Source organism: Oenanthe melanoleuca, chromosome 3, assembly GCF_029582105.1.
Source record: "Oenanthe melanoleuca isolate GR-GAL-2019-014 chromosome 3, OMel1.0, whole genome shotgun sequence".
NCBI lineage: Eukaryota > Metazoa > Chordata > Aves > Passeriformes > Muscicapidae > Oenanthe > Oenanthe melanoleuca.
The window spans coordinates 68,907,429-68,929,312 of record NC_079336.1 but is presented as its reverse complement, the minus strand read 5'-3'; the positions used below and the strand labels follow the sequence as shown (position 1 = coordinate 68,929,312).

Below are 21,884 nucleotides of genomic sequence, written 5' to 3'. Positions count from 1 at the left end.
ATTTTCTTAATTCATCCTCAAGGCATGAGGATTTCACTCAAACAAAATAAAAATCACGTTGCTCTGTTATTTTCCAGCATGTGATAAACACTGAGCAAGCATGAGAAAAAATAAAATACAGCCTCAGCACAGTCAAGAAAATCTGCCAAATCAAAAGCTAGGAAAAAACCTCAAAAAGTATGAACCTTGGCTGAATCTTCAGTCAAAATAATAGTCCCAAGGTGACTTATCTGTTGCCTGCCAGAATCATTCACCAAGAGAAATGGACTACATTTGTACCAGAGGCTTTTACAGTATCTCAAACCTATTGAAGGACAATATAAACATACTAGCAAAGAACCACACTATTGTTTTAAACTCAAAGTAGCAGTGAAGCAGGAAAGATTCAAGGATGCTGAAGCTACAAGAACAGAGAAGTACATGTTCTAAAATAATCCTAGCACTTTCAAACTACAAAGAATTATTAGAATCAGAACAACTGCAATGTTTTATGGATTTCAGTGATAAATGTTTTATGGATCTCACATAACAAATCTTAGTGCAATACCTGGAGGTAGTGTCTCCACACTTTGTGCCTTGTCCTCCCCATCATTGCCACGCACTTCTTTCCTTTTGGGGTCAATATCATTTGGGTCCTCCTGAAAAAAAAAGTACATAATCTTTAAAATAATCTTGACTTAGTTTCGTGTCTTCAAAGCAAACTAGGTTTTCCAGATTTGAAATTTAGAATGGGCCAAGAAAACAAGGATTTTAAGGGAACCAATGATTATTTTCTCCATCACTTAAAAACAGAACAAAAAATGGAATTTGCAATTAATTTATGAAAAAATTATTCTTTGGGGAAAAGAAAACATTAGGAAAGATGGAATTATTTTTATAATCAGTAATGTTCCAAAGAGTTACATGGGTAAAAAGGTTAAGCAAGACCTGAAGAAAGCCCTGCTCTCACAAGGAATTGCCTAAATAGAAAGTTATTTGAAAAGAGAAATCAGGTTATCTAGCAATTATATCCAGAATGGTAGTCTTATTATTGGAAAAATACTTCCAAAATATTTCCATGTGTTGATTTCATTGGAGTTTATTCTGGGCTTCACAGGCAACTCTGCCGGATTTGTGACTTCAGAGATAATGATGATTTAGATGAGGGTGATGGGGCAAATAGTTTCACCAATGCCCTCCTCCAATTTCCTAGCATTTATTCTGAACACATAAATGTAATTTTCATTTCATCAGGGAAAGAAAAAACCCAAATCACCACTTTTGCATTCCTATTACCACAAAAATACAAAATATGAAGCTGGAATTACCCCATTATGCATTTGGAAGAAGTGGAGAAGAGGCTAACTTTAAAACAAAAAAAAACTAACAATTGCATGGACTGTGTGCCAATTTGCACACTACACTTAGCCAACTGATTTAAGTGCCATCAGCTTCTGTTGTTCTTGCACACTTGCCAAAAGAAATTCCATTTCCTTTTCTAAATCAGTGCCAGAGCCCCATCTATAAAACCAGTTCTACTGGCACTATCCTGCTAAAGACAAGATTTTTACTACAGCATGCAAGGAGATACAACACTATGCCCATATAAACACTGAGTGCACTGAAGCCAAGCAGTGCAGAACAGTTCCCATCTCTTGCAGAGGAATCTGCCAGAGTCTACAGAGCAGGGTGATGGTGTATGAAGCACATACTGGAAAATGTCTCTGCTGTCCCAGCATCTAAACCACATCTGGGAATTCTTTGATGGAACAGTAAGTAGTTGGAACAGGCCAAAATTATGCTGGGGTAACATTTCAACCACAAATGATACCATTTCAGCTTGTCCCCAGGCATCTCAGAACTTTCCAATGTAAATTCAGCTTAAGTGTCTAAGTGCTAAGTTGGAACTAATATTCAGGAATATGTTGAAAAAAGGCAACAGATTTCTAAAATACTGAAATATCGTGCTTTATCTTCTTTTTCTTGCCAGAGTCGGGATTAAAAGCTCGAGAGACAGTATTTAGAGTTCAGACTCAGATGTTTATTAATTCTTATCTATATTACAGTGAGTTCTACAGCACTTCTAGCTAACAAGCTAAAAATGGAGCTGTATTTCTCTCTACAAGGCCTTTTAAGGGCAAATCTGTCCAATTAAGAATGGACACCTAAATTATTTTCACTTTTAACCCAATAACCAATCAACCGTGACCCACAATGAAGATTTTTCTATCCAATTACATAAAATCACCCAAGCCCACAAAGAAGGTGAAGGAGAAAGACTTCAGCCCTTTCTACATATTACTTTCTACATATTGCTTTCTACATATTGCTATATTCTAAAACCTCAAACTCTAAATTTACCACTATGTGATATTACACACTTCTATTCAAACTACACACCCGTGATTCTTGTTCTATCATTCAATTTTGGAAGCCTTCTCCAAGCCTTAGATCTAAAGCAGTGCTTTCTTGGGGGTCAGTGCCTGTCTAAAATTCTCAAAGTCTAAAATTCTCCATTTCCAGTGTTCCAACACTGAAATTAAAAACTAAATACTGATATTTTTTTCTGCCCGAGAAATACAGCTAAATCCGTTAAACATTGAGCACTACTAATGCATGCTTTTCATGGCATCATGCATCAAGGATCCCAGAAATAAGGAATTTTAACAGGTTCCTATCCTACATATCACCATGTTGGTACATGCTTCGGGATACTGGGCCTTGTGGAGGTCAATTGATACCTCTGCTTAAAGAAAGATTTAGGACAGCAACAATAAAAATAACAATGAAAACCCACACCAACACAAAAACACACTCCCAAAACCACACATTTTATGACTCACACTGATGAGAGAAATAATATGTCACTGTGCACTGAATCCCACCAGCACAGTGAAACAGATGCTTTCTGTGTTTTGATAAGGCTGTATTTCACCCATTATTTGGCTTTCTGCACCATTTTAAAGACACTACAGAAACACTGCAGTCCAAGTATCAAAGAAGCTGTATCAAGTAGTGACAAAATTCAACAAAGCTCTTTACTATTCTAGATGACTGTAATGAGACTAAAAAAAGTGTAAGTTGAAAAATGAATGCAAAGCATCTGCTAAACAATCAAAATAATAATGCAAGGGTTTCTCCTGTAATTAAATAAAATAAAAACTATTGAATGCTTCCTCATTGTCCCTCTCCCTTTAAGTCTTTGGGGTAAAACTTTGCCTTAATCCTTCTAGCTGAGGTACATGTGCCATTGAGAATAATTATTTATTAAGTCCTTCCACTTTGGATTTTGTTGCTGTTTTGTTTTTTTTACAAAACAAACATAAACTAGCAAAGAAAGATTCAGAACTCTTATGGTTAAATGCCATTTTGAATTCTTACAATAAATTTGACCCTTTCAGGAAACTACTTGGTACAGCCTTCAAACATTTTAAGGTGAGCCAAGCTGCCAGGATAGAAGTTGCTACTGCATATTGCTTGATATTCAGCTTGCCTCCTAGGATTCCTTATAACAGAATTGTGATGGGAGAGTGTGGGGCATTAAGGGATGTTAATCTTGAACTTTGTGCCTCTAAAATAAGCAACTTAGCTAAAATTGATACTCTGTTGTAAGTACTAACTCCCATCCAATTAGGAATTTGGAAGTGTGGGAAACCCCTACCTTATACGTGCAAATAATATATCCTTTAGCGAGAACTCAAGAGCACAAAAAAAGATAAAGGCAGTTATTGAAACCATACACATAAACATAACCACTTTCTTTATATCTTTGATTGCAAATTGCTTCAGCAAGGTCCTTTGGTGCTATATAGGAATCAACCATATGGTTGAATGGCATTACCATGTTGCCATCTCCACAGACAGTTGCTTTTTCAGCTTGCCTTAAGTGAAACAAAACCCCAACTTTCAATGTGATCTTAAAAAGCTACTTGCTTTTGAAGAGTAATCTTCTTGGTAGAAGACAACAATGCTGGCACTGACAAAACTCATTCATATAGAAAGTTAAGCTTAAGGGAAGATTAAAAGCAACTTAAACTGCTTAAGAGGAGGCACAGCTCTTTAATCATGAGAGCACAAGAGGGAGACTTAATGAATAAAAATTAAAAAGAAAAGGCTACTGTATTATTCTATATTAGAGTACTACCAATACTTTAAAATAATATTTTCCTTCACTTTTTTTTTAAAAAAGCTGGTATATTAGTATGTAAATGCACACGAACAACCATTGTGAAGTTACTGAAAAATAAAAAGGTAGCTGTGAACTAGCAGAGACATTAACCACATATTAGATGTACACAGAACACCACTAGAGTAAAACCTTTGTGGTCATTGTTCATGCAGTTATTTTCTTAGGCCAGAACACATATCAACAATAAAATAAGTGGGCACCAGCTAAAATGCAAGTGTTGCAAGGGTTTGGTATATTTTAATTTTACACATCATGTCACTGCCTCCCACTAATTTCTGATTCAGTACTTGAAGAAATGCAAAGAAACAAAACTGCAATCTTTCAATTCCATTTGGTGGGAAATATTACAATGATACCACAGTAATGTTTTTAATATAAGTGTACATTAAACATAATTTTTAAATTCAATTTTCTAAATACCTCTGGTATTCCCAATGCTCTGAAACTAAGGGATGTACATTTACTTAACATTTTATTAAAATATTCCTTGCAGCAATAACCTTGTGCAATTTGTTATGGTAAATTGACTGAACTGAAGGTGGGGTGGATGTTTTTTTAGGCTGATTAATCACTGAGTTGCAACAACTTTTTCTTTCAGGATACTGTAAGCTCTCCATGCCTCAAAGCCCACATATACTGACAAACCTTGCTGTCACAGCTCACTTTTCCTGCTCAACTCACTCACTCCATTAAGACTAGCTGGAAGACTGAATTTGAGATATGTTGAAGATGCAACATCAAGCTCCACTTTTGAGAACCAGACTCAAAAAATTGTTTCAGGAAATGATTAGTTACACATTTGCAGCTGCTCTGCTGCAGGGAAAGGCAATTCAAAGGTAGTTGAAATTCAAAGCAGGATTCAAACATTTTTTTATAGTATTTCTACACATGTACAACAAGACATGATTGTATTCCATGAGAAAATTAAGAGTACTCCATTTGAGTTTAGAAAGCTGTAATTATACACAGATGTACATTAGTGGATAATTTCATTACCATTATTTAAACCTTCTAGACCATTTCCCTTTAGTTTTGGAATATTTGTATGCATTGAGTATTATATTCCTTACAAGCATTGTAAAGAATTTTTCATCAATTGTTATTTCATTTGGCACCAAAACCAATTTTAAACTTTCTACGTCCCTAGGTATTGCTTCCATATAAAAAAAAAAAAAAAAAAAAAAGCCACACTTAGAACTACTACTGTTTTTCGTACTTTTGTCTCACAATACTTTCTTTTTCCCTTTTAATTATAGTTTCAAGCATCACGGATTTGACATTTAACTGCTACGAACTAGATCTCATTATAGCAGAGATTTCAACCCCACAGTGGCTTCCTATCAAGAGAACAACTTAACAACATGAAACATCCGTAGATGCATTAAGATATCACACAGACCTTACAAGTAGCAACTCACAGAACTCTGAAAAGCTCTTGAGGTTGGAAATATCTCAAGTGGGAGCTGACTGTGCTCCCAATACCAGTCGTTCCTCATACAGGCAATATGATGCTGAACAGCATTTGGGCACAAGAGATGGCTGGGAATTATGTGCTACCTGGACAGGGAGAGACTCAGAAAATAATTGAGAAACACATCTTTGTTGGACAAAATACATTTTAAGGCTTAATATCTGTTGCAGAACTTGGTTTTATGTGAGGGCTACTGCAGACAGATTTCCTTCTACTGGTGATTTTCTAAGAGAAAAGTGAATGCTGGCAGCACCTTCAAAGAGAATCATTTGATCCAGCTGCCCTAGTACAAGGCTGTGCTGCATCCAGCAGTAGAGATCAGTCAAACCAATTGATGGTTTTGGAAGGGGTGCTCTCACTGCAAGATGACTCCTCGCAGGACTTCATACACCTCTGTTCTGACCATGTACTTGGGACCAGACACACAAAATCACTTCAGCGTTGCGTGGAGCAGCACTTGACATTGCAACAGTGTAATGCCTGCTGAAGTCTACATCACTAAACCAGGCTCCTCCTAAGAAAAGCCAAGGAGAATCAGACAGCTGACAGACAAAGCCTAAGCCCAAGCTTCTTTGCTACTTAGTATTTCCCTCTGCATTCAATATGTGCCCCTTCCCCCCACCCCAATTCCTTTAATCACCCATCACAGCTAAGCAAGCTCTGAAGCACCAGCTCCTTCCAACACAGGAGAACCTTCAGCAGAGTCCACGGTCCAGCTCAGCTTGCTTTCTGACCCAACACTCACTCACTGCCTCCCTAAGGAGTCTCCAGAAACAACTCCAGTCTCGCTTGCTGCAGTAAGTAAATGAATCCAGATTTCCTATGTGCCAGGCAAGCACTCTAGCAATTTAATCTAATTACATTGTGGGGCACCCACTTCTTCCTTTCTTAGCAAGAGAGCTTTGCACAAAACAGAGATAAAGTATCCTCTGAAAATGCCTGGAATGCTGCTTCTTACAGAAAAGACAAGCATGAAATATCCCATAAACAAATGCTAACTTCCTCTGACTGCCAACCTGCTTAGCATATTAAAGCAGACATTTCCAAGCACACCAAGTGAAGCATAAATAAATAGGAAAAAAACACTGAAAAACTAGATACTTTGCAATATTTGATTATCACTGTTAGTGTCTAAATTTATTACAGCAAAGATGATTTAATTTTCATTCTTACTCCTTTACTCAGTGTAAATAAACTGCTGTCAAAGGCACATTCATATATTTGAGTACTCAGAACAAAAATAGAAGCTTCCAGCAGGAGGAACACACACAGCCCTCATAAGAAGACAATTTTATATCCTAAAAAAAAAAAAAAAAAAAAAAAAAAAAACAGGGAAAAGCATCAAGATTATACCTTGATGGCTCCATATATAGGAAATGTGTTTAGATATACTCTCAGTGAAAAAAGTCAAAACATTTTGAAAATGGCAATTGCTATAAGCTGTACTCTCTAGACAAAATTAAATGTCTTAGTGTCCTACCATCTCTGTAAATGTTACCTGTACTTAGTGCAAAGTACATATTTTGTAGCTTACAGGCACTACCTGAAGTACTAAAACAACTATAAAACATGACCTTTTCTAAACTTAGAATGGATTAAACAAATATAATGCTTTACCTGAAGTTTCTGGAAAACAAGTACACATTCTCTGAGGAAGGTCTGATCCAACTTTGCAGTTGAAGACTTATTTGTACAGCAATTGGGATCAACTGGAAGTTCTGGTTCAACTTCATTTCTGGGCACAATAGACCCACTCAACTGACAAAAGCCAAGGAGTAACAGAAAACCCCAGGTAGGGCAGGTCAGGCTATTCCAGAAGTACGCATAGCTAAGCTATTAAATATGAAGATTTGCACACAAGTGTATTTTAGATTGTCTTCAAATTTTCATTAGTTCCCTAAAAATAATAGAATTACTCATCTCTCAAATACCCATATTGGTATAACATACACTGGATTAAACGATTAGCCCACAAATGCTATACAGTTTTATTGTATTTCAGCATTTTCTTAAAAAAAATAAATTTCTTTTAAAAAAAAACAAACCCAAACCTGCAACACTTTTACAGCTTGGTGAGAATTCAGGTAACCCAGCTCCAGGTGACATCTAATAAACCATGTTCCCTTTTGCCTAGAGACTTAATCCACTCTAGTGATAAATGTCAAAACTAAGTGGGACAACCTTATTATCTACCAGAAATGCAGAGAATTGAACATTCTTTTTTTGCCTTACAAAATTGACAATTTAATACAGCACCAGAAAGAAGAAACAAAAAAACCCAGAAACCTCACAAACTGCAACACCCCTTTCATTTCCTTCAGCTCCACAGTGGAAAAAACAGAGCTAAAGTGATTGTCAGACTGACAGTCAAGACAATGCAATGACACACACCAACACAGGTGAAGTGTGGGTAAGAACAATCTGCTTGCTAGAGGCTACTTCTAAGTCTTCCATGGCAAAAGAAGCCCTGCCTCTCCACAGAGGCCACCATAGACAGAAGCAGCACCTGCTGTGAAGTGCCCAAGCAGCAGAAAGCAAAATGGTCTCTGGCTGATTGCCACCACTCCACAGAAGCAGAAGTGAGGGGAAGGTTCTGTAAACAAGACAGAACACAAATGGACAAAACCATCACAGAGCAACCATGAAAAGGCTTCACTGTTTTTTCTAAGATCACTCAATCCTCATGATTCATGAAGCTGCATAAATGTACCAGGATAGATGGCAAGAACAGAGGGGAGAGAAGAGTAGGACAACCATATAAGGGTCCTGGGATGGATACAATCTCAAGCATACCAATAGCTTTGAAAGCAAGGAATAAGCATCTCGAAGAATGGCAGCAGGTCTCAAACAGGATCCAGTATTTCCTGTTAAATTTATCATGTCTCAAAAAAACCTCACTTGTCTGTACTACTTGTCACAAACTATGAAAATAAAACATCACAGAACACTCGCAGTGATTATTTAAATTACGGAAAACATCAAAGGGTATCATCATTCAATTTTAGTTTCCAAAAGGAAAAAGATTGATGTGACAAAAGACATTTCTTTGAAAAGTTAATTCATGGTATTTTTAAAGTAATGTTGAAAACAGCCTTCTATTTGTCAGTGGTGACACCGTTATAAGATTTATACAATAAGTGCACACTCAGCAGCAATAGTATCTAAGTTGCTCTTTCAGTTGTGCTAGATTGAGAAAAAAAATCCAAGAATATGTTAATAATAAATCACCAATCAAAAGGACCAGATTGATCTGATCTGTTAGAGATATGAAAGCAAAAAGAACCCTAAAACTTCAACAGCAAAAAAGAAGAGTTTAGAAAGAAAACTTTAATATTTGCAAGTTGTTAAAAACATCATACTGGTATATCCACCTCCAAGGAACATTTTAACATTTTGTCATCATGTCTGATGCAAGTTAAAAAGTGTTTTGAAGCACATACGTAGGCAGCAACAATAATTTTAGCATGCCTATCCCATAACTTCTAATGTTTGCAAGTAATATTTCTCGTTGTTGTTGTTTTTTGGGGGTTTGTTTTTTTTTGTTTGTTTTAATTGATCAGTTTCTGGAATGGGGAAAGGAAGAAAAAATAGCAACAGCTTCCAAACAGGACATTGCTTGATACACAAACAGTATCTGCCCACTGTGTTTCTTTCAAAGTCCATAGCTCTTGTTTTAGAATTACTGTGCACATTCATTTTCTCACTTGAGTGCTTTCCAAGATGTGAAACCTGAACATTCAAGTAGCTTAATACAAGTACACAGGCTCCAATTCAGATCTAAAGGATACAGAAGCCATGTCATTCAAAAAATTAATGAGATTAGACTAAACTCCTGTTTAACAATCCCAGTTGATTCTACTTAGAGCAGAGGAAAGATTCCATGGAACAACTAGTCCAGCAAGGGGAAGAAAGCAGAAGGACAACATCATCCTAAACTGCTGCAATGCTTTGCAAAGCAAGTGTGGAGCTGGTGCTGCTTACACTGAAAGGCAGCTGCTGTACAGACCAGCTGCTGCTGACAGGGACTGTTCACACCTCACCACATCTCCATCCCAAACTGCTGGACTGACCCCACTGCTCCCCTCACAGACACTGGTGTGGCACATCAGCTGATCCAACTCATTTGGCTGACTTGACAGTGAGCTGGGGAGGGGTATGGATCTATCATTTCACTGGGTGAGATTTTTTCAACCATAGGAACAACTCCTAAATTTTCTGAGATATTGGAAGCAAAGGAAGCATTCCCAGCTAGGGTAGCAGGGAAAGAAGTGTTCCCATTACAAGTAAAGGATTACAAGTTTAGTTAAAACATTAAACAACCCATCACTCAAAATCACTACAAATTTTCCTTCTTGAAAGAAGGCAATTACTCAGCAAATGCTCAGGCATGATTTAATGCCACCTCTTGTTAATTCTACAATATCAGAAGTGTCTGATGAATTAGTCTGTATTTCAAAGTCCTACCCTTAATCCTCTTAGAATACAAACTCATCACTGCTTGCTCTTAGAGAGAAAGAATGACTCTCTAGAGAAAAAAAGAAAAAGGAAAAAAAAAAAGCTTGTGCACAGGAACAAAGGGGAAAGCACAGAAAGCAAAATTTTGTTTTAAAATTTACTTATATGAGAAAATGTCATTTTTGGAAGTCCAGGGAACTCAAGTTAACAAACTGAAATAAAAGTGAAGTACTGAATAAATAAGCAGAACTCAACATCAATGCATCCAAAAACTTAAGTATACTGAAGTATTCCAATAACACAGGCATTTGCAAGTCTCCACCTATATATATCTGAATGAAACAATAAGAAAATAGCTCACCAGCAATACAAGAACCAGACGCAACAGAAATGAAGAATGGAAGAAAAAAATCCCCCATAACTTTTACATACATCTTGAAGCACAGAGCAGAAATGGAAAGCAACTGGAACAAAGCCCTTTTCACTTATTTTACAAATACTTAAACCTGCAAATATAACTGAGATCAAAAGGATATCAGAAATGCAACTACATCTAAAACCAAACTGCTGTGGCAGTCATGTCTGCAGTTTGTTAGGAAAGGGGAAAGATGACTATTATACCAAAGCAACACAGAAATTGTTAAACCAAGAAAAATGTCTTGCATTAAGGAAAAAGAAAGGAGGAAAATACAAGATGCAGTTACCAGGTTGAATGTTTTGCTAGATGAGATCTGTAGGGCTACAATGCAATAAAACAAGACAACATCACACCACATTTTCTCAGCCATAATGGAAGGTTACCACAGACATAAGGAAAGTGAAGATAGACTGAGACAAAGGAATTTAAATCACTGTGTATTGGAACTTTTCTGTAGAATATAAGAGCATTGTGTTGGTATCTAAGAAAATAATAGGGGGAAAAAAGCAACATTGATTTTAAAATCTTGACCTTTTTTAATGGAAAAACGTTAATCTTCAGATTCAGAAATCAAGGCACTGTAAAAAAAGGAAACCATTTCTTTATACCTCTTTCAAGGAGGTCATCTTTGAACAGAAAGAGATGGAATAAATCCCAGGAGTCTGAAAAATTACTTAGTAACTCCTCTAATTAAATAACCTTCAGAGAAAGCTAGTGCTTGACAGATGCATTCTGCCTTCAATAACTCTCTGCATATTTTCCCTCTATCCCAACATAGGATTTATGATCAGATCTCTGCAGCTCTGGGCACATGACACAGCACACATAGTATCACTTTTCAGCATCTGTGTTTAACTGCAGACTTTTATTTAAAAAGAAATATTGTCCACGGTTAGTGTAAAGCTTGAATCTAGTTCAAAAATTCTGACAGAAAATTACATCTATTAATGCATTAAACATTAAAGGCTCCATACTACAAAATTCACACAGATGATTTCCAATAACATCTTTGATTTTTGCCAGACCCAAAGAGCATCATTCATCTGCAACAGTCTGGACTACTAAATCAAAACTCAATCCCATAATGAAACAAATGCCTATTACAAACAAGACAAAAAGTGTGGAAAGCAGATCCCTACCTTAAAAGGAAGAAATACTAATTACTACTGAAATAATGGACATCTATACTTCAAATTTTTTCTGTCAAACTTTAGTATTAAGATTTCTACCTGAAGTAGGCAATGCAGATCTTTGTATCTCTGCTCAACATAAAAAAACTGCATAACATTATTCCTTTCAAAGACACCATTCTGCAACAAGGCACCAAGTGGAAAAGAAAAAGATTAGAGGGGTTTTTGTCTACTGAGGTTAACACTCAAACTAATGCTATTACAAACTAATGCTAGAGCACTATGTTAGTAAAATTTTGACCACACACAGACCCAGAGCTTCAAGGCAGAAAATCAGGCATTTTGCCTTGCTGCTCCTCACACATAGCACTGCCTTTCCTCCAATATGGGCTGCATTAGTCTGTCTGTACTCTCAGAAAAAGTAGTCCTTCAAGCTGGGATATTGTTAGTTCAGCCCTGAGCAAAGGCAGATTGTAAGGCACAGAGGTGAACAGCAATTTTAGACAAATTTCATACCAAAAGTATAAATTGAGCCCTTCAGATACAACGGAGGTCCTGTGTGCAAAATATTCAATATTCCCAGTGTGTATCCGATACATCTATCAGACCTGGGAGCACATAAAGTTAACAATACACAAACTTATTCATGGAAAAAAAAGAGGGAAAACAAGTTGAGAAAGACTGGGCAATTACTGAGGCACTCATGGAATTCTGCACACTTGCAAGCAGCAAGGCTATTTCCAGCAGGCACAACAGAGTTAATCTCGTTCTAAAGGGAGATGGAAAACCTCCTCCGGATGCTGAGTCCTAACAAGAAAAGGTTGGGGCTCAAGTCTGCTGAAATTATGGCCCATTCAACTGCAGTGTCTCAGAGGAGAGGTCACCAACTGTGCACCCTTAGTGATGGTCCCACACAACCTCCACAAAGAGCCCTTATCACAGAAACTGACGTAAGAGGGGGACAGCCAGAATTAAAGCCTGATCCAAGCATGACAGCTAAACCAAGGGCAGCACAGAAAGCTTTCCTGCTGCTCTCAAATCTACCAAAATAGGGAAAAATCTTGACATTTAACGACTCAAAAGACTCCAAAAGGAAAAATCACTCCAACCCAGACTCCATTTTCAGGCTGCCTAACTCAAACAATTAGAAACCTCCCAGTCAAAATTTAAACCATCCTGCAGAATTTTATATGCAAACATTCTCTAGAGTGCCTTCAAATACATGGAACATCAACCTTAAGGTCAAAAAAAATGTCAAAAATGAGGTGAAAGCCATCACCTAGTTTGGAAGTCATGAATGGTATATAACAGACAAGACCAAATGTCACTCCCATCATCTAGTGTTTTCACAACACATACTACCCCACTATTTTTAACACTGAGCTCTGCGCCTCTTCTCACTATATATCACCATATACTGACATTTAAGTCATCCCAAAGTGGGCAAGAAAATAAAAGAATTTGAGGAGAGAGACTCTGTACTCATGTGCATGTGTGCATATATACATGTATATGCACACACAAAAACATGCATGTACAGAGAGTTAATCAGACTTACTTTGTACTAGAAAACTGGAGGGAGGCACCGGGTATGAGACCAAATACACTTTTGAAAGTACAACAAAATCTTAACAAGTAATTTAGACTTCCACTAGATAATAGAATTAATTGGTCTCTGGTAAGAGAGAAGAGTTGAAATCACAATCACAGCACAAGAGCAAATAAAAAAAAAATTAAAAGATACACTACCACAAAGAAGAAAAGACAACAACAACTGAAACAAAACTAAGGAGCAACAAAAATTGACAAAACTTAAGAAAAACAACAGCAATAGCCATCTTGAACCCAAGCCACAGTAGAGTCTCGATTTTAGCTGGTAGAATAGTCATAGGGATAGAAAAGTCCTTAAAAATAAGAGATCCTAAAATACTTAGAGAATAAGAAAAAAAGTTGCTCATCAAACTTGGAGGAATTCAAACTACATGAGTCAGAATGTCCTATCTTTTCAATGACTTGCTTTGAATAGTGTGGATAAATAAAGTGGGTACAGTCAACTGGCTTGACTTTTTAGACCAGTCGCGCTATCAAAAAAATTAGAGCCACCAGCTTTTAGAACTCCAGACATCACTCTAATGTGGACTTACACATTAACAAAATGCCTTACCCCATTTTGCTTCTATTTTGGGAAAAAAAGCACCAAAATAGTGAGCCATCACACACATGCTGAGCTTCAGAAAACTAGTGTGTAGCACATTTCTCACACAGACTAACTCAAAAGCTATTTCTAGACTAAAGAGTAAATAGGATATGACAAAATTCCTTGTATTTTGACTCACATATCCAGATTAATAGTTGAATTGCAACCTAGATACACCTTTAACGTAAATTAATATTTCAGTTAAGACTACAACAGGCAGTCTTAAGCAAGCAGAAGCATTTATAAACTAAGGCCATGAGAAATTAGGCTTTCTAATCTTAACCCACAAGGAGACACAATATTTAAATTCATGCTACAGCCTTTCCTTCAGGGAAGTCATAATCTGATCTGCCCTTATCTGCCACATTGTCTAGTTTCTTTCAAACAGCCTGTCAAAGATGACACATTGAAGTCTATTTTGAATTTTGAGCAACAGATTCAAAAGCAGAACAAGGAACAGAACTAATAAGAAAGAAAAGAACAGGATAGTCCATCAAAAGAGCTTTCTGGGTCAGGAAGAAGGCCTAAAAAAAAGCCTGACATGCACATGCGAAACCAGAAAAAAAAAACCCCAAACTTCCTAGAGAAAATGAAGAAAAACTTCAGAACCCCAAGTAACAATTTCAAAGTAAGTCTTTCTTTGACACTTAATTCTTCCTACTAGATACATATGTTTCAGATAACAGCAGCTTTAAAAGGTTCATTATTAAACAGAGATCCCTTGAAAACTCATTTATTTTTCACTTACAGGAGAGCACAGATAAAGACAGACATAGATTAGATCACCTGCTCTCATCGTGTGTGCTATTCTGTTGATAGATAATATCCACATATTTGAGATTAAAACTGAAAAAAAAAGAAGTGCTAAAGAAAATCCTGAAAGAGAAAATGCCCTAAATTTACACAAACACATATAGGACCATTTTAAAACCATTTACAAAAGGTAAGATACACCTTAACTTCTCCAGTCACTGAATGCTGCTTTCCAAAAGCCAAGTGTCTGGTACCTTTTCACCAGCCCCAAGCAATATTGCTTGATGTCTCCAGCCTTCTTCCTTTCTTTCCTTTCCACTCATGCACTCACAGTCCTTCACTCTAAAATTATTAATCAGTCCTTAAAACCAGAGTAGAATTCCTTGATGCTCAAACTGGTCAGGTGCCACCAAACCAAGCTGTAATACAAACGGGAATAGGTAACAGAAATTGTTTCTGATATTGCTTTTGAAAGTAACTATTTCCTCAACCTAACATCACAACCTGTTCCAATCCTGTCCCTCGCCCTCTCACAAAACATTTTTAACTGCTGGCATTATAAAAAGGAGTTGCTTACCATGAGCATTAGCTGAAAAATCTATACATTTATACATCTATACATAATACAGGTGGTTGTATTTGGTTCTAAAACACTATTAAACACTGCTTGCCTATTTTCTGCTATTGCTTCAGAGCCACACACAGAAATTACCAGTTTTACAGTCTCTCATACTTGTGACCCCTTTACCATCAGCACTGAGGGCAAAACACTCAAAAACCTATTATCAGCTATATAACCAGTGCTGACCATTTGATGCAATGGGACATATTTATAAATAATGCTGAGATTTTATAGACACAGCATCTAAGCTTTCTTACACACAGTAAAAAGCCCCTGATTAATGTCAATGGCCAAGAGTTTCCCTTCATAGGCAAACAAATATAATAAACTGGTTTGGAAGACTTGTAGTACAAAATTATTGTGTTGATTTTTGTATCAGCTGCTTTCATTACTAGCAAGAGAATTCTGTTTTCTGGTTGAGTTAGTGAAAATGACTGGCCCATTGCTAAAGATGAAAGATGAATTGTCTGTCATAAGCAGGAACTTATAATTTTAGAATCATATTTAAGTGGGTGAAAACCAATAATAAACAGTATACTTGTTAAAATTCACAACCCAAGATGGGAGCCATGTTTTCTTTTAAGGAAAACCATTTTAATGAAATTGCATGTTAATCAGGCTATTGGTTTAAATTCTATTCAGATACAGTAATAGGAATATCTTATTAAATGCACAGCTACAAACAACTTGGAGAATGTACTTGGTTCAATTCTCAGTTAAAGTAAGCCTGAAGCAGTGCACACAGACAGGTTTATAGATTATTTTTGGACACAGGAAGATCTTGCATTTATGAAATCAACCTGCTTGAGGCAAAGATAAATTTACAGAGAAACTCATACACTGAAGTTTACACTACACTTGAATGGAAGATATTGACTCTGTCTTAACCATCAGTTCATTCCACTGACTACAAACCACTGCTGCTAGCCTCACTGGAGAGAAATAACACAATTCTAGTTTTAGATTTTCAAGTATTATTTCACATTGCTTTTCAGAAGTATTTTAACTTATAATAAAATTTGATTTATGGAATAATGAGACACCCTTGACACCACTGTAAGTAAAAAGCAGAGTAGACTTTTTAAGCCTAGGATACAAAGTTTCATCAACTATTATTCAAGACTTATCTATTGAATACAATATTTGGAAACAGTATACTGGTAACCACACTTTCAGCTTTGTGGATTGCAAGCAGCATCTTTTATTTCTTTGTGTCCCTTTATACAGGGATGAACCTGTGCATGCATCTTCTCACTTTCACCTTGAAAATGTTGAAATTGTGTATTTCTCCTATACTGTTTAATTTATATTTCTTAGCCCAGTTTTCCTACACATTAATAGATTTTTGTTATCGTGTTGCATTCCACTGGGTGTCTGGATTAGAACAGTTTATTGATTTTTTTTTTTAAAATCCACTTCTCTCTACAGAATTATTTAAGGTAAAAGAAGAAGACTGTCCCCGCAGTAGTTTTTATTTCACTAGATATGCTGTTTCTTCTTGCCTGCCTCCCCAACAAAAAATACACAATATTTCTCAAGCAGTTTACATATTTGATTGCAATTCTTAGGAATAATTTTGTGGAGCACCTACCTCCACAACCAGTAGGATCTCAACCATATCAAGAAGGGGGAATATATGGAGTAAGGAAATCAATACAAAAGGCCATCTGGAGAGTATAAGCTATCAGTCCTCAAGTGTCATATTAAAAGGACTCTCTTCTGAACAAAATATAATGCTTCTCCTTTTTAATCAATAAATTACAGGAAACTTTGTAGCCAGGACAATGATAAATATATTTGAGGAAAAAGATGCAGAACATCCACAACTAACAAAAACAGAGCAAAGAGACTTTTCAGAAGAAAGGAGCTCATCTGGAACTCTCAAGGAAAGGGGAGAAGAGAATATAATATAGTGTTTACTCACAAAACCCAAACACACACATCTAGGGGTGGAAAAAAAGCTGTGTACTCAGGTTTAATAATGGAAAAGAAAAGCATCTTGGGATTACTTCTACCACAACTTCCTGGAAGGCAGCAGAGATCATAAGGAATGGTTGTCCAAATGAAAAGAAGCCTAGAGCTTTGCACCAGCAGGATCAAGAAAAAATAAATCTGCTCTGAAGTCCAAAAAGAGTTTGAATCATTAATATCTACAAGCTACATAACAGTATGAATAATACATAGTCCAGAAGAAAGAAAGTAAATATTAGTTCTCTTAAAAACATTCCTTTGGAGATGAAATAAAAGATTGGCTATTTTTACTTAGCTTAGTTCTCATATTTTCGTCCCCTTAAAAGTGGAACTGCATCCCTGATGACAAAGCGTTTTCTTGGCGAAGTTCAGTATGACCCTAAGACCTCCCAGCTTTTTAAAAACTGTACTGAAACCTTGTACCCTTTGGATGATAAGGTGGCTTTATTGCCAGTTAAACACTAGCATTAATTTCTGTAGCTAGGGTAAAAAAAATAAGTGTATGAAGCAGCAAATGAAATACAGTGTACGTAATATGGCTCAGGGAACACAAATGAGAGATCTACCGGAAGAAAAATACCACCTTTCTCCTCCATGCTATCAATAAACTAGACATGTCTGCTCTTCAATAAAGGACTAGATTAAAATTAGTTTTCCCTGCTCTCATACCAGACTTTCTGCAGTTTGCATTCTTAATCCGCTTTCTGCACTGGTTCAGCACACAGAAGGATATTCTTACATGTGCAGCTGAAGAACTATTACAGCTGAAGAACTATTCCAAAAACCCTAAAGCTTATTTAGTTCAAAACCCTAAAGCTTAATGAGTTCTATATATCTGATTCTGAATACACAGAAAAATAAACCCAGTTTTGTCACATGCACAATGCCACCAAAAAATCAGCCTTTTCCATAGCAATGAACTCAGCCAGCAAGAACCACAGACACTCAGGAAAAAGGCTAAAGAGCAGAGCTGGTGGACACAGATCACGTCTGTCCAGATGCTCTTCATCAGGGATCTACAGAACAGAGAATAAAGGAGGGCTCTGCTTTGACAGAGCTCTCCTAGTTGTGACTCAAAACAATTAGAGAATACTTTGAAGATAAGCTTCTCATCCTTCCATCAAGATATCTATCAATCTCTTACTGAGTGCCAAAAGAGCACCACTTTTCAGCTTTTGGTTTCATTTTCCACTGAAGACACTTTAAAGGATTTCCAAGCAATCATTACGTTAAGAGTTTGGAATCCAAGGCATGCAGCTATGTTAGCTACAACCCAGGCAAAAATTGTGAAGCTCAAGAGCATGCAAGCACTGACATGTGAACCCAGATGTTCAAAAGGTGCTCTGCTAGACCAATTACACTAATCCTCTTCATGTGGTAGAGTTAGCAAAGCTGAGGACACAACAGAGAAATAACAGGATAATGAATTGGGAGGGCATGGTCCAGCCAAAGTAGCAAGAAGGGTTAAGCCATCAAAAGGAGAATCCGGTCATGAGAACAGCCACTCTTACTGCTCAGAGACCTTGGAACTAAAGGACTTTGTGCCCTGAAAGGTTTTGCTCTCTTTCCAGATGGTGGAAGAGCTACTAAATATGATCTACCAGGCTGACCTGAAAACAACGTGCAAGACATGTTAAAAAGTATAAAATAAAACTCAATTTTCTGGTAGTAAATTCACTTGCAATTTTGTGATCTCTGCTGACCCCAAAGAAAGGATGTATTTTCTCAGCAATGTAAACTTCTACACCAAAATTGCCCTGAATAAAATTTATACCATTTAATAAAACTTAAAAAAAAAAAACAAACTCACAAACAAAAACAAAAAGAAAAAAACACCCACAACTTCCCTGAAACGTTTCACACACACAAGAAGAAGGGAAACTGAAGGGATGAGCAAACACAAACCACAAGACATATTTAACACTTACAAAAGGTACAAAACTTTGAAACCTATGACACATGCCACTTTTTCTATTCATTTTCCAGGTGCCTAATGCTTAAGGGCATGCAGTGATATGGAAGTGGTTTTAAACTGGAAAGCAATACTAAGATGATATTCTTTCCTGTGGGCAAGAAGAGGCACTGGCTCAGCTTGCCCAGAAAACCTGTGGATGTCCCATCTCTGGAATTGTTCCTGGCCAGGCTGGATGCGGCTTTGAGCAACCTGGTCTAGTAGGAGGGAACCTGGAACTAGATGATCTTTAAGGACCCTTCCAACCCAAACTATTCTATGACTTTATGATTCTTACAAACTTTCAAATAGGTCTTACTTGCAAGAGAAGCAAGGTGTGAACTTCAGTAACAAAACAAGAATCTGCTAGCAACAAATTAGATTTTCATCATATGATCTCTGTGTAAAAGTAAAAACAGATTTCATCTCAGAAGCCTACCTTTTCAGAAGCTAACACAGGCTATGAGAAATCATTCTTAATTGTTTTACAGCACCTTACACAGCAACATGGACCAATATGACAAAAAAAAGGTATTTCTTATTTTCAACTGGTCTCTCATGGTACTTTGATACAATCAAATACCATAGCAGAATCACAAAAATGTCCCCAGCCAACAAAAAAATTATTGGATGAATAGATTTTTTTGTTGCACAACCAGCAAACTGTACAGAAACATTTTCCTTTCATAGGGAGGAGAGCTACAAGAAAGAGAACAGAAAATTAAATAGCTGTTCTGGCAGTCAAAACTTCTCTTATCCTAGAAAAACATACTGCGTGTCATCCATCTTGAAAAATGTATTAATAAAGAAATTAAATTCTTGAATCCTCAGGCTGCCAATTTCTTTGCAGTGCAAGAAAACCAAGGCTGGCTTTCTCCTTCCTCCTACTCATGATCTTATCAAGTTCTTGCATTAGTCTTCCAATGACTCACATACAAGCAAACAAATTTTCATCTTTTAAATAGTTTTTAATGAAATTACCCCGATAAGATTTATATAGAAGCAAACAAGAAGAAAAAGGACTTTATCAAAATCAGATAGGGAAAATGCAAAAAAACCATGCTAACCTGAAAGTTTCTGTGTGAATGCTTATCTGTGGGTTGATAGAGTCCTGTTCTGAGTAATACTTAAGTATTAAGAATAATAATAAAGATTTATTAAGAGTACACTAGATATGCTTCTTGGTCTACAATTAAAGTATTGTTTACTAAGAACTCTGTTTTCAAATGACTTAAGAATAATCTGGCAAATCTGTCAGAATTCTATAATTTAATACATTAAAATATTACCTAGTAACATTCCTTTCCCATCTTGAGAACGTGACTGTAAAGAAAAGGATTTTCAACTTCTGTTTTTAAACCTTGGAGGAACATATACTGTAGACATTACTCCAACTATCTAAAAGAAAGTTAATAGAACATTACAGAAGAGTCAAATATTCAGGAGCTAGCTTTTCCATGCAGTTAACATATTCTGGCCCATTCACTTTCTCAGCCCTGCTTAAATCAAGAATTTAAGCTTTTCTTTATGAAATGTTTCCAACACCAAAGTCTACATACACACACTCTTTAGTATTATACTCAGTTTTCCCTGATTCTTTTTTAAATAAAGAACAGCTATTCCTAACATAATTTGTTTGTAAGAGTTTTAAGCCTTCCAGAATGAAGGCACAACAGCCATGTGCTGCAATGTGATTCATATCTTTTTTAAGCATTAACAGAAGAAAGAGAGCTGAATTAAATTGTTTGGCCAATCTGCCAGCACAAGTAAGAACCTCCTTTTAATTCAAAAGGCTGTGTTAAGGGCAGAATTCACAATGACCTGCAGAAGAACTATACCCAGAGTTCAAGGCTCACTGCTTGGCCCTGGGCCATCCCCTGCACCATGCAGAAGTTGGCACCACTTGCCTGCTCAGAGCTGCCAGCTGAGCTGTGTGCTCTGCCAGAAAGCCATTATTCTGTGGATTCAGGAAAGTCTGGGGGAAAGAGTAACTGATAATAAATTATTCCTTAAAAACAACTTTAAAAGCAGCAAGCACACTAGACTTCATCACTCTTCTCCAGACATATTTTCCACCATTAATTTACTGCGGTCACAAAGAGCATTGGTTTTGCTTCACTGCTACACTTAGTAGGCTCAAATCAATTATGTGTGGTTTTGATGACATTTAACTGTTAAAAAACCTAAGTGCCTGGACATGCTTGCTGCACATCCAGTCCCCTTGTGAGGTCACTCATGGCAAATACAGCTTGAGCCTCATCTCTGATCACTCAGCCACATCAATAACATGTAATAAAATACACTTCCTAACTGCAATAAATGGAATTGACAAATATGCCTGAAAACCAGGCAACTCTTCACTTCCCTGCTGATGGCTTACACTGCATCACATGGCCTGTGGAATGGCTCACTTTTTGGCACAAAAGTGATTGCCATAAAAAGCATAAGAGACTAACAGCCAGTTTTGCCATCCATCTCACACTGTACAGCATGGGTTCTTACTTCAAACAAAACGTGTCACAGCAAAAGAAGAAATATTCAATTTCTCTTAATTTGCATTACTTGAGTCTAAGGCACCTAAGGACATAATTAGGCCCTATCTCCTTCAAATATAAGGCTACCTCATTAATCTTCTGGTTAGACCCATAGACAGCCTTATTTTCATTTTAAATGGAGAAACTATCCCAGAATGACTGCGTGATAACAAAGGCAAGCCCATTGGTCAAACATCCAAAATTATTATTTTGG

The 21,884-nt window shown here is 36.7% G+C and overlaps 1 protein-coding gene across 1 annotated transcript in view; it reads right to left on the bottom strand.

Annotated features, from left to right (window-relative positions):
* The window catches only part of GALNT2 (polypeptide N-acetylgalactosaminyltransferase 2), an 89,734-nt gene that overhangs the window by 39,735 nt on the left and 28,115 nt on the right, over positions 1-21,884 (bottom strand). Inside the window, exon 2 of the mRNA XM_056486586.1 lies at positions 548-638. Coding sequence (XP_056342561.1) covers positions 548-638 — 91 coding nt within the window. The remainder of the gene's footprint in view (positions 1-547; positions 639-21,884) is intronic.